The following is a 19712-nucleotide window of genomic DNA, read 5'->3' on the forward strand; positions in this document are numbered from 1 at the left end:
ACAAACACCATAGTCCTTTCAGGACCTTTTGAACCCCAGCCTTAACAAACACCATAGTCCTTTCAGGACCTTTTGAACCCCTGCCATAACAAACACCATAGTCCTTTCAGGACCTTTTGAACCCCTGCCTTCACTAACACCATTGTCCTTTCTGGACCTTTTGAACCCCTGCCTTCTCTAACACCATAGTCCTTTCAGGACCTTTTGAACCCCTGCCTTCACAAACACCACCGTCCTTTCCTGACCTTTGAAACCCTGCCTTCACAAGCACCATAGTACTTTCCGGACCTTTTGAACCCCTGCCTTCACAAACACCATAGTACTTTCCGGACCTTTTGAACCCCTGCCTTCACAAACACCATAGTACTTTCCTGACCTTTTGAACACCTGCCTTAACAAACACCATAGTACTTTCCGGACCTTTTGAACTCCTGCCTTCACAAACACCATAGTACTTTCCGGACCTTTTGAACCCATGCCTTCACAAACACCATAGTACTTTCAGGACCTTTTGAACCCCTGCCTTAACAAACACCATAGTACTTTCCGGACCTTTTGAACTCCTGCCTTCACAAACACCATAGTACTTTCCGGACCTTTTGAACCCCTGCCTTCACAAACACCATAGTACTTTCAGGACCTTTTGAACCCCTGCCTTAACAAACACCATAGTCCTTAGAAATCAACAACACAACAAGAAAGCAGCAATTTTATTGCCATACTTTGTACAGGTTCTGCACGTTATTCATGAACACTAAACAATTAGAAGCACTGTCAGCTTACAGCAGAGATAATAAAACAGTTAAAAAACAAAATGGTTGCCATGGTAACATGGCTGCAGTCAAACTGATAAAAATATGAGTACATGTACATGCTATAAATGTGTACACACAGTTAGGTAACACCATGTATTTCCTAATGATGTATCAGATGTATCAGGTTTGATTATTAAGAAAACAATGAAGAAATATTTCCAAGAAATTTGTGTTAACAATGGCATATTCAATATCAAAGTACACATAAATAAATGATATTGTATCCAAACATTTTTACAAAAACATGTAAATGCCTAGATGCACTGGCCTTTCCAATTGATTACGGATGTACCTGTAATAGCTGTCTGCCCTAAAACAGTCAATTTCTTAATCATTCAAACCCAAGTTCAACAAGAGAGTCGAAGAGTGAACCCTTATGCTCATCTGTTGATTTTTCTAGTCAAACAAGGGGCATAACTCAATAATTATTACAGCAAGAGTTACGGGTGATACTGTACATGTGTTTTGCCTCTGGCAATATGTGTACCAAGTTTCATTCAAATCTCTTAAACATTTTTTTTAGTTTTGACAAAGGCCCAACAGAAAAGCTGAACTATGTAACTGCTTGCTTCATCGAGTACTGTAGGACATTGCACTAGGAAAATCTCGTAATCATGAATAGTTAATGAGGTATCTCCTAGTTTCATTGGTGCAAATGGGGACCTACTTCAAATCTAAGCCAATTAAATTATGCTGTCTGATCTTTTCTATATTAAGTAACAAAATCCCTGTATGACATCATAGTAAATCTTTGAAGTTAAAAAGTATTAGATATTAACACATGTAATTTCATTGGAAGAAGAGTTGTCTCCCCCACCACATTAATATTTATGAAAACAAGATTATCTTAGTAAAATTTCCCATGAGCCAAAACAGAATAAAGTTCCAAGGATGGCAACAATAGCCTTTTCTTGGTATATAGTCATTGTAAGAATAAATGTATGTAGATATTCCAATATTGTTCCATTATCTAAAATGCTGTCTATAATGATGCATAGACTTTCTGTCGGCAAAAATGAGACATTAAATGACAGCAGATATCATATTACAATACCGAATTTTTATGATACAAAACGAAGATGTACAATTTTGTAGATTTGAACTATTTCAAATTGATACCTATATGGTCAGTTGTCATGTGGTTGGCTATTAATGACTGTTGTCATGAAAGTGTGTGCATATGAAAGCAGAGAACCCACATAATAGAGAAAGGCAATGCTTGATAAACAGATAAGTGAGATTGATTTTTCACTGTCTATTGTATACTTGTAATATTTGTGTAGCATACAAGTGGTTTGCACAGATCTGGGGCAGTTTTTTTTTATATTATTCTTGTCCTTCGATACTCCTTAGTGATTCTATTCAGTCAAATGACCTGGGCTGGAACTCATGAAACATCTTAAAGATTGAACATTTTGATAACTTTTTTTATTTTTTGTCTTGGAACGAGCAATTTTTTGCGAAAATCCATAGAAACCAGTTATATAAGATTGCTGACAAAAAATCAGACCGCAGATTTTTATATTTAAGTTCAAAAATTAATGTTTTATGCATTTTTCTTAAACCGTTAGTAATGGTTTAAGCCGTAAAATAGTAATTTTTGAACGGAAATATGAAAATCTACAATCTGATTTTTTGTCAGCAGTCTTTTATCACTGGTTTGCAAATACTTACGCAAAAATATTGCTCATTCCATACATGCCATATCCCCCGGCGGGGGGAAAAATCCCCCGGAATTTCGATCCATCCCCCGGTCTCCCGGCGGGAGATAAAAATCCCCCGGAATTTAAAAAAAAAGTCATTCCAAGACAAAAAATAAAAAAGTTGTAAAAACGGTAAATCTGTGAGGGTGCAGCTTTAAGTCATTTCCATCTTAAGTCATTTTCCAAAGTTAAGTATCGCACTGATCATATGATATAATAATTTAAAAGTGACTGAAATACTTTATTGGCATTAATCTAATGGAACATAGATACTATTATTTCAAAAACACTTAAAAATTTCCTTTTATAAATTGACTATGAAAAATTTAAGAAATTAACTTAAATTCAGACTTTATGAATACAGACCCAGTTATTTTTATAGTCCAATCAAAAAACTCTGATTCTACTCTTAAACTTAAGTCAGATCTAAGTTGGTTATTGAAGATTGCCCCGGGCACAACTATATTTGTATTTTCTATGTATCACTTATTTCTTATGAACATAATTTGTATTCTTTATGCCAAAAAGTTAATAAACTTTAAACCTAGGTATCTAAAAACTGAAAATACATGTAAGATATCTGGTGAAAGCATAAGGATCTTGGATAACTTCCAGTGCAAAAAAGTTGACAACATTTAATAGATATATCACTGTTACTAGTAAAACAATGACATAACTGATTTTAAACAGCAGCATACAAGAGCTCTATGGAGAAACACCAACCCTTGCCTGTGTTTTATGTCCAACAAGGGGCATAACTGGACAAATCTTAAAGCCAGGGTTATACAATGTGTATTGTTCCTGGCGCCATACTGATGATAATGAAGCCAAGGTTAAGACAATACTATTTATGGTGTTTTCTTCATGAAAGATACAAGAACGATTCTTCAAATGCACCAAAAACATCTTAATGTAAGTACAAACTAAAATTCCCCGATTGAATGTGTTGCTTGTTGGTAGCGCCAATAATTTTTTCTATTAAAAGTCAACAAGACTGTGACCTTTAACTGACAATGACCAACGATAATACCAAGTTTGGAAAGACTCTACACAAGGTCATTCAATGATTATGGATCACAATGCACGTAATTGTTCTAGTAAAGCTCACCATTACCTTGACCTTTGACCTATTAACCCAAAACAATGGGGGTCATTAACTGCCTATGACCTATATTCATACAAAAATTACATACCAAACATCAAGTTTTTTAACAGAAATTGGTCAGAAACAAAAATGCAATGCTGGCCAGGACAAAGCCCTCGACTGGCAAAGTAATCCCCCATAACACTTAGCAGGCAATACAAAAAATAGCAGTCTTCAGGTATGGTTGAGAATAAATTATTCATTGACAGCATTGGAAAGTTGAATAGTAATATTCTATTTTCAATAATTTCACAAATGTAACAATTGAAAGACAGCAGGGTTTAACCCAATGAAAACAACTGTCAACATCATGTTTGTAACTATAAATAGCAGTTGGCTATACCATACAGTAAAATTGCAATTACACACTGTGTACATCATGTTTGTAACTATAAATAGCAGTTGGCTATACCATACAGTAAAAACACAATTACACAATGTGTACATCATGTTTGTAACTATAAATAGCAGTTGGCTATACCATACAGTAAAAACACAATTACACAATGTGTGTGTCATGTTTGTAACTATAAATAGCAGTTGGCTTTACAATACAGTAAAAACACAATGACACACTGTGTACATCGTGTTTGTAACTATAAATAGCAGTTGGCTATATCATACAGTAAAAACACAATGACACACTGTGGTACATCATGTTTGTAACTATAATTAGCAGTTGGCTATATATCATACAGAATAATCACAATTACACACAGCAATACATCTACATCAGTCACTTTGAAAAGAAATAATCGTAACACATATTCTCTTTAACAATACATTTTTTCATCATTATTTTTATAGTTTTTCTATCAAAAACAATAACTATTTAATGATTGCAAAACATTAATACCGCAACAAGCAGACTTAAGACTTATAATAAGTATTATGTAAAGCAGGAAAAATTGATATTTTAGTTTTCTTTGAGAAGAATCAGAACAGCTGAGCCCATGGTGCCCTTGGTGTAACATGTCTTTAAGGGCCATGATAATTTTAATGTAGTTAAGGATTCTTTATAATTAAAATATATCTTTCACCTGAATCCCAGAACTGCATAGTCATTCAAAATAATAGTATAAGGCCTCTTTCTGCTTGACACGGTTCATTTTATGACAGTTAACAAAAATGATGAAATTCCAACGAAATTGACACAACATGATCTATTTTAGTTGCCAATGTTTTGTTCTATATAAAAAAAATGTGTAAAACACTATTGCAATCTGCATTCTTACTGTATTGATTTCTTGATTTAAAACTAAGTGTGTTAAACTTATTTATTTGTATCATTTACATACTTAAAATCGTCATCCTTGGACCTCATTAAAAACGCCATCAACATTATTAACAAAAGCATCAAAAATTCATGAACAATATCTCTTGGAATTCATTAACCAAAATTTTCAGAATTTCATACTCCATACCTTACCTTGCAACTTAATCAAAAAAGCAATAAAAATAGGTTTATAACCACATTTAAATGTACTTAAAACCCATTTCCACGACTACTTAATGAAAACATAAACAAAACTTTGAAAGTCTGGCATTAACAATTCAATCTTTTAAAGTCTTTCATTGTACATCATTTCACATAAATGGTATCATTGATTAGGTTACAGTATGGAAATACCGTATTATATCATGTATAGGACGCTAGCATAGATAGGACGCAGGCAAAAAAATAGTTGGAAAAACGGGTAAAACCCCTTAATATATAAGATAGGAAGCAGCGGAAAAATGTCAAAATCGGAGCCGAAAAATCGAGGTTGGTAAAGAATTTAGAACATATATTGAAGTAAAAAAAAAATGTAAATAAGGCATATTTCGTTAACTGTCTTGTGTATTTCGATAATTATCGTCGTATTTCAGTAATTTAGCATTTTGGTAATTTAGTGTACACAACAATGATATAAGTCTTGACATTTTGAGAACATTCACGCATATTATAAGACTTATACAAATGCTGTAATAGGTAAGGGAAAAGAAAAATATTATTTCAGAATTCACACTTCATGATTTTATACTTCACCATTGCACCATCTTTCTCCCAAAATTCATGATTTCAGACTTCACAATTTCTTACTTCAAGACGATTTCTATTCAAGATTTTCTCTCACAAATTCATGATTTCACTTCTAAAGGAAAATTATGAATCTGTAAAAAATTAAACGTGAAACTCTGAAAAGTGAAAAAAAAGTTTGAATTATGAAATATGAAATCACCACCTGTCTTTCATAGTTTTTATCAAAACAAATACATGACTGCAAAGAATGGAATATTTCAATGAGTATCGACTAACAATTTCTTTTAATCTTTAATACAATGTTGAATCAATAATTTGTTCTTAAATTTGATCCAAAAGAAATTATATAAATAAATTAAGAGTAACATAAGTTTCTCCGCTACCGTATGTCAGAATATTGTACTATATCTGATGTCTTTAGTAAAAATGAGTCCTATGGCAGAAAAAAGAATGTTTTCATTTCTGCAACATTTAATGCCCTAAATACATTTAGAATACAACCTACATTCGCAGCCAATGAAATTGAAGATAGGCAATCACTAAGTACAAGGCTTAAGTATTAAGAATTTCAACTTTTGCAGATGTTAAAAGGTCCGCCTACTGCCACCCATCCGATACACACTCCCTGCATTAGTCTTCGCTTTCACAATGTGTCAGCCAATGAGGTAGTATTCTAAGACAGTTAGATGACCTGAAGTAATATTTTAATTATTAAGAAGGGCTCGTTTGCTATGCTCACTCCGCTCGTTCTTAATCATTAAACTGTTTCTTCATGTCATCTAACTATCATGTAATCATATCAATTTTCAAAAAGATTATTTAATTTAATTTTACATATAGTATAAATTTGTTTTGAAATATCTTGATTAAAATTTGTTTTAACATGAGTTACAAGACTCATTTCTGCAGAAATGACATCTGATGATCTCATATATACCTCAAATTCATAGAAAATAAATATTAACAGTGGTTGAAAACTTAAGATGTGCTACAATAATAAGCTTAAAATCTAAGACGAAAATATGGTGTACATATAGTGAAATAAAAGCACAGAAACTTTTGCACCAAAGAGCCATTATAAGAAAAGACATAAACGCAATGAAGAAAAAAAAGGAATTGTTTCTCCACTATTTTTCGAACAAGACACAACAAAAATAATCTAGAGAATAAGCACATATCAGGGCACAATAAATAAAAAGTTTGTTTGGCATTACCCGACCGACTCACAAAAATATCCGTGGCATATTTATTTATTTATAGCCTTTCAGGTGGTCATACATGTATTTTATTTCCTTGTTTTATTTTTATAAGTTAAGGGGGTTTAATAAGGAGCAAAAAGAACTTTACTAGCCACCCACTGCTCAAAATGTGGGTCCGATAAGGCCAAGCAATGTATTCTTTAATTTTGGCCTTAATAATTATTTAAGGCCAAAACTGTATTCTAATTAAACCAACTTAAATTTCACTCAATTTCAAAATTTGAATCTGATTGTTTTGATTGGACTGTAAAAATAACTGGCCAATGAACTGAATGGAATCACTGAGGCATGTCTAAGGACAAGGATAAGAATAATACTGAATAGTGCCGCAGAAGCACATGTAGCTAGACCATTTTTTCATGTTAGATTTACAAAGCAACAGACTTCAAGGCAGCCAAGCACAAATGATGCTGTACAGGTTATGAAATCAGTGATACACTTCTTGTACAGTATAATGATGATATAATCAGTTGAAAGAAAATTATCATCTCTAAAGTAAAATGGGAATTGGATACTGATTACTATTATGTTAATTATATGACTGGAAAAAAAAACGGTCAATGGAGTTTGTATTTTTCATCTTATGAAATCTAATGTGTAATGACATTTTTTTTCCTGGCGAGTAAACCTTATTGTTAATATATTTTGGGTATAAAATAAACATTTTTTTATCTCTACAACCTTTCGAATGATACCGAAAAATACTGTGGAGGGTCACTAGGCAATCGAAAATGCATCTACTTGTACATCAGATTTCCATTAATCAACTATTAGTTTGAAATTGTGTCAAATGATAATCAGAAATTTCAAAGCATTTTTAGTTTGTTTCAGGGGAAAATAAAAATAACACTAAAAGCTAAAATGAAAACTACCTCTCAAGATATCTATTTTGCTTAAAGCATACAGCACAAAATTAACAAAAATACGTAAAATAACACAAATTTGCTTTCACAAAGCTGCAAAACAGTTAATATAATGCGATAACAAAGTGTTTAATGTAAATGTAAAATTCTTGGCAACTGGCTTGCACTTTTGTGTAAAACATGAAATGTTCACTCACATAATCATATTGTGCGAGTTAGATAGCACTCAAGCTTGTATGCTACAACTTAAATGACGGCACCAGTGTGAAATAACTCCATTATATTTATGATACAGTCGAAACCCGATTGCTCGATATCATAGGGACCGGCCAAAACACTTTGAGCCTCGTGAATATTGATCCATAATTCTTACATAGAGTAAAAAGAATCGGTCCTTTACATCAAGCTCCAGCCAACGAGGAAATCGAGCCAAGCAATATTGAGCCAACAGGTTTCGACCGTTCATAATTAGTGTTATAACTTTTCACATGACATCATAAATCAATAGCGTTGAAAATGTGCCCGCTAAATAGCGACATTTTACTGTATTTAGCACTAATCAAATAACTATTATCATACAAATAGAATATCACATTCATGATCTTTCAATCCTAAAAAAAAACTTGTTTGACATATTCCATACTGAATGACCACTCCTGTAATATCCTGTATATTTTTTTCAACCTTTAAAAGGTGTTGATATAGTTGTCCTTCATTATCTTGTATTCTCACATGCTTTGAGCATACAACCCTGGCACATACATGTAACCATGGTTTTAAACCTTTTGTGTAACCCTAACATGCAATTTTTATAACATGTGAGCCATGAATAATTATGTTTATTAACATGTCAAAAACAAATAAAAAACACATATGAAGGGCTTGACACAAGATGAAAGTGTCTCGTTCTGTTTTCATACATGGTCGGAAACTCCCCGATACTATTCTGCTCTCTGCTTCTTTGTGTGCCATGGGAGATTTGGCCAGGAAAGTCTCATAATAATGAATAATTAAGGAGGCAGTTTCATTGGTTCCACAAGGATATAATTTATCATTTGCTGCGGAAATATACACAGACAATCATACTAATGTTTTCAACAGATCAATACAAATTTTATTACAGCAACTAAGACCACTCGCCTGTGGAGACGGCTGACACTACAGGGTTATTGAAGAGTATTTAATTGTAAAATGCGATTTCATTGAAGAGTTGTCCCTCATGTCTCATGCATATTCATATAAACAAGATTTTGTCACAGTTTTCCCAAGGTAGGTATGATGGTTAGCCAAAGTAATAACTACTTGCTATGTCAAATGAAGCCTGGGCAGGTATTCGTAAAACATCGTAAGTCATTTACTAACTGAGGTTTTAACTACCGGTAACTGAAGTCATTTTTAAGTTAAGTTAATGAGAAGATACATGTAGAATAGCTTAATACTATCTGAAATGCTTAATTATCATTGATTTGATTCAAAATACACACTTTCATGTTTAAAACGCTTAAAAAAAATTCTTTTAGTTTGACTATGTTAATTTTAGGAAGATGACTTAAGTTAAGAAATGTCTTAAGAATTTTTATGAATACCAGCCAAGTACATTCAAGTGTAAGACATTGACACTTAAAATACATAATATTGACGATTTTGTGCTAACATTTACAACATTTTTTTGCTCAAATTCACAGCATTACTTTCAAAAATACACAATATTGTATCACCATACAATTTTAAACAAATATACGAAACCCTTAAACAAAACAACATTGACAATTTGAACTTATCAGAAATCGCTGTGTATTTCATGAATAAAAAAAACCTGTTACAAACTTCAGGCTGCAAAGCAAAAAAATCGTAAGTTGAAACACTGGTCGAAATTAGCACATGTCCACAAGCCCTGAACTGGTAAAATGCTTTCTGAGCTTGCTTGAATTCTTGAATTTATATAGCAGAGCTTGTTCAACTTAACTGATGGCAAGCACTAGTAAGGATTAAGGCTTGTTCATCCAATCCAATTTCAATTACGAAGTGAAAAGCAAAATCCAGTTCTCAGTGACATTAAAATTAGATGAATTTAGAACTGTTTTGCTGTAACCTCTCACAGTATCAAGAATATTAACACGTGCAATCAGTAAGCGTTGGTGCACTTTCGTCGATCGATTTAAACTGATTCAAGCTAGAACTTGTTCGACAGTCACTTGATTCGCCTCCAAGATTTTTAGAACTGTCTGACATTAATCGATCATCATGGAGGGAAAATCGAGCATTTATCCCGAATAGAGCTTTACAGTCATCTTTGTTCTCAAATGAGTCGATATTTTCCGATTTATGACAATGTGTCGAATTGTCTGTCACCTTATATCCATTCAGGAGTGGTCTCTTTTCGTGTCCCGTGTTAGACCCCTTCTGACTGGCCATGCCCTTGACCTTTGACAACGAGTTCATGCTCCCATTGCCTGACTGTGCGTAGTTGTGTCCCTTTAGTGACAGAGTACTGGGCCTTGGCTGCTTCGAGTCATCTTCCAGTTTTGAGTAGCCACAAGTTTTCTCAGGACTTAAGTCTGACGTGCTTTTAGAGTAGGGCGCTACACGGTGCCTGCTTATGATGGGTGAATCGCTCTGTAGCTCAGGATCGCTACTATCCTGGCTCTCTATTTCCAAACTAAACCTATGGATGTCTCGGTTCACGTTCGAATGAGAAGTGTCCACGTTTCTCAAATTGCTGACCTTATTCTGCAACTGAGCCGGCCGCACTACTGGCCCGTTATTGGTGATTCGTACCTCTGTCTCAAATGTCTGTGATGGTTCGAACATAGGGTTCTGCCTTCCACCACTCTCGTACACTCTCCCGCTTTCCATCCGACCAGCGGCATTGTCCGATTCACTAGAACTTCTCTTACGATCAAGTCTACCACCAAATGCAAGTTTACCAAACAAGGCAATATGGCCAAGAATACCAATATCCTTTGACTTTTTGACAACCTTTGGTGTTGCTGTTTTATTATTACTACTTATATTCGCCCTATTCAAATATTTCCCTCCATTCATGTGCTCATGTCTGGTGTCTGGATTATTAAAAACCTTGGGGGGCAGCTCAGTTCGTGTCCCAGGGTTAATGTTTTGCTGGTTATGATTGTGGGTTGAGGGTGGGGAACGATTGTGGTTTAGTGAGTCATGCTGCATTAGCGAGGTCTCGAGACTATCCGTAAAGCTCTCTAGTATACTGTCTGTGTTCCGAGACTGATCAGGCCCATTTTGGTCTTTACCATACAGGAGATTGTTGCCTAAAATAGAATTTATGAAATTCATTAATACAGTACTGTAAGCAGAATCTTATAATTTTTATCCAAATATTAAATATCACTTTGTGAAAAGGTATTTTATAATTGGGTAAAAGAAAGATGATTTATTACCCTATTTTATGTAAGCTACATGTTATTCATAAGGTTAGATTTATCTACAAAAAAGAAAAGTAAGTATTATCACTGGGCACCCACCAACGACAGCCAGTTCCTCATCGCTGCGTTTATGTGTATTTCTCTCTGTAATTGGGTTCCTGCCCTGGTTTCGCGGTACCGGCTGATTCATCATGGCGTTAATGTTCTGTGACTTGGGGTGACTTGGAAGGGAGTCTGCAGGCGTGACAGCCAGGGTGGTCTCCATCGTCGAAGTTGAAAAACTACCCCGACGCTCACCGTTCCAGTTTTCTGACAGCGCAGAAGTTGACTCGCTTTGCCTGAGGAGGCCTGTGCTGTTGCGTATATCGTTTATAATGTGCCCGGAGGTGTTGCCCTCGGCGACGACATTGGGTGCTGTGGAGTCGGAGGTTGAGCTGAGTCCGCCCCACTGGGTGTGTCCGCTCCCGTTGTAACCCGGTCGTGGACCCTGGGTAGGATGAGTCAGTAGGGCTGTGTTGATTGTTGGTGTCATACCTGTAATTCATTTAAGTTTTAGGTTGGGCACAACCACAAGTAATAAACAATATCTATTTAGTCATAGCAACTACACAAGGCACACTTATAACCAGTTTGACCTTTATACTATTATACACTATTCAGCTGTAAAGCTCAACTAGTATATATAGCATTTATTTCATCAAAGATTCAAATATTGACTTCAGTCGAACCCTGCTGGCTCTAACTCCCAGGAACCAGCAAAAATTCATTAAGCCTCGGAAAATTGGAGCTAAGCGGGATTGTTTACCTTCAGTGTAAAGAAATCAGTCCTTTACATCAAGTTTGAGCCAACGAGGAGTTTGAGCCAAAGGGGTTTGCCTGTATTTTTCATCAAAATTTATAGCAATCGCAATCAACTACCATATACAGAGTGAAAGTCATAGATAAACTAAACAAGAGCACCACATGAGAGTGCCAATGCTGCTCTGTATTTTCCGAATCAATCAAGGACCATAACTCAAAAATAATTTCGCCAGTTCAAGACATAAATATGCACATTGCCACAGTAAACGAGTACCAAGTTTCATGTGAATATTTGAACTCTTATTTGAACATTTTTTTTGGTAACAGCCAACTTGACAGTTTTCACTCAATGCCAAAGGCCATACAAACTCAGGCCTAAGCTGATGTTGATGACGACATCATGGCTATGTGACTTGTGTACAACACATCCACTTTTTTTCTTTTCGAGACATTATGACTGACCTTTGTTGGCCTTATTGCGGGAGTCATGTGTCCACAGTGTCTTCATCTCGACGATACGTTCTTCCACGCACAGCGCGGTGAGTCGAGCCTCTGCGTCCTGATCCCAGCATTCCTCTATTGTCTCCTTAAGCGCCCGCACAGCCTGGGGAAAAAAATATTTGGTTCAGTCAGTTCACTATCAATTTACTTTAGAAATGAAATAAAAACACATCATCGGCAGCATGGCCCCTCCTCAATAAAATTTTTTATGGCATTAATTAAATACTTTTCATCATAACCCTGTTCTTGGAGTAAATTATGTTAAAATAAAAATATTGTAATAACATTTATTGTATAGAAAATTCCAATAATTTCATGTGTGTCCCCAAGATCTCTTAAGCATCTAAGGATTAAGACTGAAGTTATCTTCCCCAAACATGGACCTGGGTTGGTATTCATAAATCATCATGAGCCATTTCCTTACTTAGGTAAATTTCTTGATTTAGTATCTCACTGGTCATATTATATAATTGCCCCATAATATCTGAGATACTTTATTTTCATTGAATTTATTGAATACTTTATTTTCATTGAATTTATTGAATATATCACATTTAAGTTAAAACTCTTATTTTTTCTCTAATAAAAGACTTAAAATTTTAGGAAATCGACTTGTTAGAATATGACTTAAGATTTCATGAATATGACCCCAGACCTTCTAAACAGTCCATTTAATGTGTTTTGGTTTTCAATTAAACTTAACTATCAGCCTAGTATTCTTTACCTTAGCGGATAAACCTTGACACCATACAGGAGTTTTGTTACTAAATATAGAAAATGACATATACCGGGTAAGATAATTTCATTGGCTTAGATTCCCAAGGTACTCAAGGATCAGGGAGTAGTAGTGTTCTGTCAAGGCACTGGACCATGGGTAACAAGATTTCTATTTATGTTTAAAGCTAGTAAATGCATAACATACATGTGTCCATGTGTTAGCAACATACGCGATGCTACATGATCTTTCAAAGTACCATGCCTCAGTTTTTTCATTGCTTTTTGTCTACACATAAACTCCCCTAACCAAACACTATGAAATACATGTAGAATTAGGCATAACCATTCTATCACAGCCATGCGAACAAATTACAAAACCTTGGTACAAAACAATTACATCACCCCCAACTCTTGCGATTGAAATAATACACCAGTGCTTAAGCACTCGAGTATTATTAAATCTCACCATGTTTTCTTTGCCTTTTGCCATCCGAATGGTAACGAGTAAGATTTGCATAACTGTTCTGATACTTCCATGTCGATAAATTATAATACTGTGCTTTTTACTTATACGGTGCGCTGTTTATCAATTGTTGTCCATGGCAACATGGTACATAATAGTAACGTATTCCCAAGCGTCATGATGGAAATTATACACTCAAAGATGCACTCTGTACCACAATTCATACAATTGTTAAAATTTACTGAAAAAAGATGAATAAATATTGAAAACAATAGTTCTTAATAAGAAACAATATTTCTTTTAATTACATGTCTAAAATTCGAGTTTTTTTGAAAAACGTTCCAATTTGTTTGCGCACGTAACATCATCAACCTTTACATCTTCAACCTTTACGATAAAATAGACCTAAGGTGACGTGACCTCTTTATCACAAGTGCCTGATCCAGACTCTGGATATTCGTGAGAAAAACATCGATGACAACATGTGGCAAAACTTGAGAAGCAACCAGTTCTCAAGTTCTTTGTATTCAGTTAAGAATAACAATAAAAAAATATGTTAGGTGACAGACAGTTTATTGTACTGATAGTAGGGGCTAGACACCAGATGGTCCAAAATCGGCAAATGCAGTATTATTTCAAAACAAGCATAGAATTGTCAATGTGAGGTGCATTAGGAGGCCGATAATATATTACTTCGACTGGTTAAAATAATGATTGCAACAATCATGTCACTGTCTCATCTGTGTTTCCCTGTTTAAAATAGTGCATAATGGTTTCCCAGTTTAAATCATGTTGATGAGTTCAGATAAATATACCCACACTTTTTTTCAATTTACTGGGATTAACCAACCCTAGTAAATTTCGAATGAAAAACTGCGCAAAAACTGTGGGAGATGCATGTGTTGTAAGCGATGTGATACATAAGTAAGATTTAATGTGTTGCACACAATGATGTCAATTTTATGTAAGTTTTTGACAATTTTCATTTTTTCCTTGCAATTGAATCAGCTGGGGCAGTGATTACGAACAGTCTCAAGTCTGAGTTCAGACTCAAGACTCATTATGGCAGAACTTCATTTCATGTAACTTTCCTTCTATCAGAGTATTGATGATAAAATTTGCTGAAATAAATCAGTATTTGGATGTTTAACTATTATTTACACATTTTTTGGAAAAGAAATGGAATAAATATGATATTGTGATCCTTTATAAAAATGCTTTTTTGAGTCTGAGTCTAGATTTGGACATGAGACTGTTCGTAATCATGGCCCCTGGTGTCTAGTCCCTTTAAGGTTACTTCTATGTACAATTACGCGAATTTCAGATGCGTAGTGACCCCATATTGTTTTGCTGTCGTTTAACGCCACAGGTGTCTATAGAGAAGGAATATGAAAAAAATGTAGGAAAAACTGTATCAAAAATAGTTTTTCAAGACTATGAAAGATTACAAAATAGGGTCTAAAAAAAACATTTGGTTCCGGTTACCCAATCTACATACAAAATAGGCGCTAACGCTATTGTTTTAAAAGTCTGTTGGTAAAAAAATAAATATTTTTTTTATTCCTTAAAGTGTGTGTTTCAATACGTAGTTTAAAACCTTAAAGCTTTATACAGAATATTAATTTAACACCATTTTCCAATTATGACATTATCAATCTTACATAAAGCCGAAAAAAAAATAAGAAAAAAAAGGCCTCCCTACCCTTCCTGTTTTCGAAAAGGATGTAACCCTAACCAGACCATTTACAAAAAAAATGGCCTACGTAATTTCAAATTTGCATGCAGTTGAATATTTTTTATAAAAATATAGAAAAAAAAGATAATTATGTAGTTTATTTTCAGTCTTATTATTTTAATTTACTGAAATAATTACACGGCAAGGCCATTTCAAATAAGAGCAAAATTATATGGGGGTCTGCCGGCATTAATTTTAACATTGTCTCCAATGGCTGATGATGTCAGTATTCTGTTGGGTACCTTATATTGTAAGAATTGTAAAGTTCAGGTAAGCATTGTTCAAGAGGGAAAAACAATCTCCTTGCACCTAATAGGGAAGGATATTTACGGCATATTAAAGTCCCAGTGCCACTTATAAAATAAATAATTAGAGAAAAAAATAACAGTGAGTAATTATGATAACAATGATAGAGACTCATATAATGTCAGATAAAATCCCGAGTGCAAGACGATGTTTTATTAAAAAGAAATGTATGGGAAAATAGCAACGAAATTTCAAACAGGACATCTAACTCTATGTATGATCAAGAGGTAGATAAAGCATAGCTTGCGATAAATGCATATTTTTTTTATCATTCTAGGGGTTCAAAAATATGCGAAAAAGTAAAGAGAAATCATTTTGATATATATATACAACAAATTTAATTTACATTACTAAAACATAATGAGACGAAGTATTAGTTATAACAAACATTCAATGCAATAACTGCAAAATGATATCATTGAAGGCAGATGTATTGAATCGCACATATTAAAATATAACTAAATACAATACGACTCGATTTCATACAAATCAACAATTAGACAATAAAAGAAAGCTATTATTATTCAATGCAATGCATCAGTTTCACGACAATAATCGTAAAATTGTTTGTCCGAAGGAATTCTATATGAACAAAATAATAAAAAAGACTTTTCTGTTACGTCATTGTTCCTGTTATGATTTTAATACCATTCATCTTCTGTTTCCTTTTGAGATATTACGGTATCAAATGTGTGCAAACAAGCTTCATATCATCAAACCATTGTCATGGTCATAACAGAAATCTAGATGAAGTGTTGATAAAAAACTCCTTTTTTCTACTATCAATGGGATAACAGTTCAAATGAATATTGAGATATTTATAACAACATTCGTTCTTTTTATGTTAAAGTTTCGCAAGCTCACCCAACAACCTCCATATATTCAATAATGCATTCTCTAAATGTACATGATTATCATTGGATGTTAATATTGAGGAAAGTTACATAACAAAATGTTATGAGCGAGTCACCCAATGCTCATCTTTGTTAAAGGGGCATAACTCAACAATTCTTATCAAAGTCAGAGTTATGGGTCTTGCTAGTCATATTTTTTCCAGTTGCAAAACGTTTGTAACTCAATACTTATTATCAAAGCCAGAGCTGAGTTATAAGCCTTGCTTTTAAGTTATTGTTTTACAGTTGAGCAAGGGGCATAACTCAATAATTATTACATCAAGAGTTATGGCCATGCTTTACATGTTTGTATTGCCTCTGGCAACATGTGTACCAAGTTCCATTCAAATATTTTGAATGTTTTTTTATAATGAAATGGCAATAGTTTTGCATAATTTGACCAAGGATACAATATGCCGACTTTTTTTCTTTGAAAAACAAAATAGCCAAAAATATAGCAGGTATGGATAAATCAATCCAAGTGTTGTCTGCTTTCTTAAATAATTTCACCAAAAATATAGCATGTATGGATAAATCGATCCAAGTATTGTCTGCTTTTTTAAATAATTTCAATCTTACAGCGTTTCTATAAATGAATCCTGAGTTTAACAAAATTATTTTTAACATTTCACCGATCTGCAGACTGTATTTTAATTATCTTTAAATTATCTCTCCTTATAGAGAGATATGTCGAGAAGCAATTAGATATTCTTATGCATTTCATACGTGCTGTATTCCAGAACACACAAAAACCCACTGACCAAACAGCCAGGTCATTTGATAGGGTCTGTGATTTATTTTGCCGATTCTAAAAAAGAGAAAGAACAAAACTATGAAAAACAAGGTCCGGCCTGTAAACATTGAATGCCAAATTTTATATGAAACCTACAAATCCATTATCATCCCAAATCTCCATACCTGGTTGTATTCCTTCCAGACCTCGGGAAACTTGGGTCGCACTTTGTTACGGGATACTAGCAGCTGCATCTCTTCAAACGTTGGATGGTTCCCAGCCTCAGCCTGGTACGGCAGGCCAAATTCTGGCATTGGACAACCTGAAAGGCCATGGAATAATTATATTTATAATTTCCTGTAATAAAAGCCACTTTGTTATGCAAGACAAGCAGAATGTCGAATAGTTCCAAGCCTCTATCTGGTTCTCTCAAGCGGCTAAACTCTGGCATTAAACCAAATGAAAGGCGATGGAATAATCATATTAATAATTTCATGTAATAAAAGTCACTTTGTTAGATGCAAGACAAACAGAATGTCGAATGGTTGCCAGTCTCTGCCTGGTACACTCGAGAGGCCAAACTCTGGCATTCAACCACCTGAAAGGCGATGGGATAATCATATTAATAATTTCATGTAATAAAAGTCACTTTGTTAGATGCAAGACAAGCAGAATGTTGAATGGTTGCCAGTCTCTGCCTGGTACACTCGAGAGGCCAAACTCTGGCATAGAACATAGATTTATAACATGGGTACATATAAAAGAGTCTGAATACTGTGAAATCATTAATGTTCGTGGGGCATTAATGTTCGTGGTTTTCGTGGGTTGGGTGATCCACAAATTCAAGATCCCACGAAATATAGATCCTTTATTCACTTTTTTCAATTGCCATGTTATGTACAGACTCTAGTTTATTCATTACACAGGCCGCATTATACAGCGTAAACATCCGTCTCACTGTATATCTTAATTTCATCGTTTTGTTAATATATTATATATGCCTTCAACAAATAATAAACCAAATCATTTTAATGTGTTTCATGAACCAAATGACAGAAGCACGTGCCTAAACGTGTGCTGTTCATGAAAATCTCAAGGCTAACACGATGTGAGTGAAGAGTGTCGGTTCTCGATTTTTTCTTTAATGGAATAACTAATCGATTACATTGGAGGTTCTGAGCATCCAACGTGACAATGTACAAAACATCGCGTTCAATACACTTATTAAACAAAAATGTTTGAATAAATATTGAAATTATGATATGAAATGAGATGGTATTCAAAGTGATTAAATTTGTAAACATCAGCTATCTTTTGGGATTGTTTTCTCAAATATAAGGACCTTTTCGTTGTTTTCGCTGTATGCAAAATTCTTGATTGGCATTCAATGGCTTCGGCTATCTGTATTTATGATCAAGGTACATCTTCTTCTATAACCTTGATTTCCAATTAAATCGATAATTGACATGCACTAATTGGCATGTCGTACCACTTTAGCAAGTGTAATAAACCGTGTGACGTAGAACATGAAAATCACGGGCCAGCGCGTGGAGATAATGCAGATGATCTAGGACGATCGGAGTGTCGATTTAAAAAAAAATTAAATGAAAAACCACGAATTCAAGTACCCACGAAATTGTTATTTTTTGGCAAACCACAAAATTTCATGCCAACGAATATAAATGATTTCACAGCAGATTGATTGATTCATTGATTGTTGTTTATTCAGGTTAAGTTTAGTTAGAGGTTTATGCACGGTGTAGCCGGGCCGATGCATGATAATTGGCCCGAGTGACTCATAACGCCCCGAGACGTAGGGAGGAAAAATGCACACGAGGGCTAATTATCCCACAACAGCCTGGCTACGCCATGTATTAAACTCTTTAATACATGTATGTATTTTTTCCTTTTGTAAGTTTGCTACATTCTTTTTACTGCACTCCAGTTGTATTCCAATTGCATTCAGTTTGACAACCATGAATTAATTTACTCTCAATAAATTGTGATTATTTAGTTAAGACCTTATTTTACAGTCACCAAACGTGGTTTTAAGGAGGAAATTGAATTCTCGTGCGAATGTTCTATCGGCTAATCGATAATCAGCATGGGCCGCAAAACTAATAATCGTGAAAACCCTGCACAAATGTACCGTATTTTCTCGACTATAAGACGGGGAAATTGGGTCCCGATTTTTACCCCCAAAGTAGGGGATCCGTCTTATAAGCGAGTCGATAAAATATTAAAAAAAAGATTCAAGTCAAAATCAGTTAAATTTTACATAGGGTATTCATCTATCCAGTCTATCGTCTGCTGATATAAGTATGGGGCAATTACGTAAACAACAACACGAAATCTCTTCAC

The 19712-nt window shown here is 34.4% G+C and overlaps 1 protein-coding gene across 1 annotated transcript in view; it reads right to left on the reverse strand.

Annotated features, from left to right (window-relative positions):
• Positions 1-698: 698 nt before the first annotated feature.
• LOC128233400 (uncharacterized) overlaps positions 699-19712 on the reverse strand; it is a 62660-nt gene continuing 43646 nt past the window's right edge. Inside the window, exons 9-12 of the mRNA XM_052947059.1 lie at positions 17537-17673; positions 12466-12607; positions 11302-11736; positions 699-11088 (exon numbers count right to left, since the gene is read on the reverse strand). Of these exons, the coding sequence (XP_052803019.1) occupies positions 9920-11088; positions 11302-11736; positions 12466-12607; positions 17537-17673 (1883 nt within the window). The 3' untranslated portion in view covers positions 699-9919. The remainder of the gene's footprint in view (positions 11089-11301; positions 11737-12465; positions 12608-17536; positions 17674-19712) is intronic.

This window comes from Mya arenaria, chromosome 5, assembly GCF_026914265.1.
Source record: "Mya arenaria isolate MELC-2E11 chromosome 5, ASM2691426v1".
NCBI lineage: Eukaryota > Metazoa > Mollusca > Bivalvia > Myida > Myidae > Mya > Mya arenaria.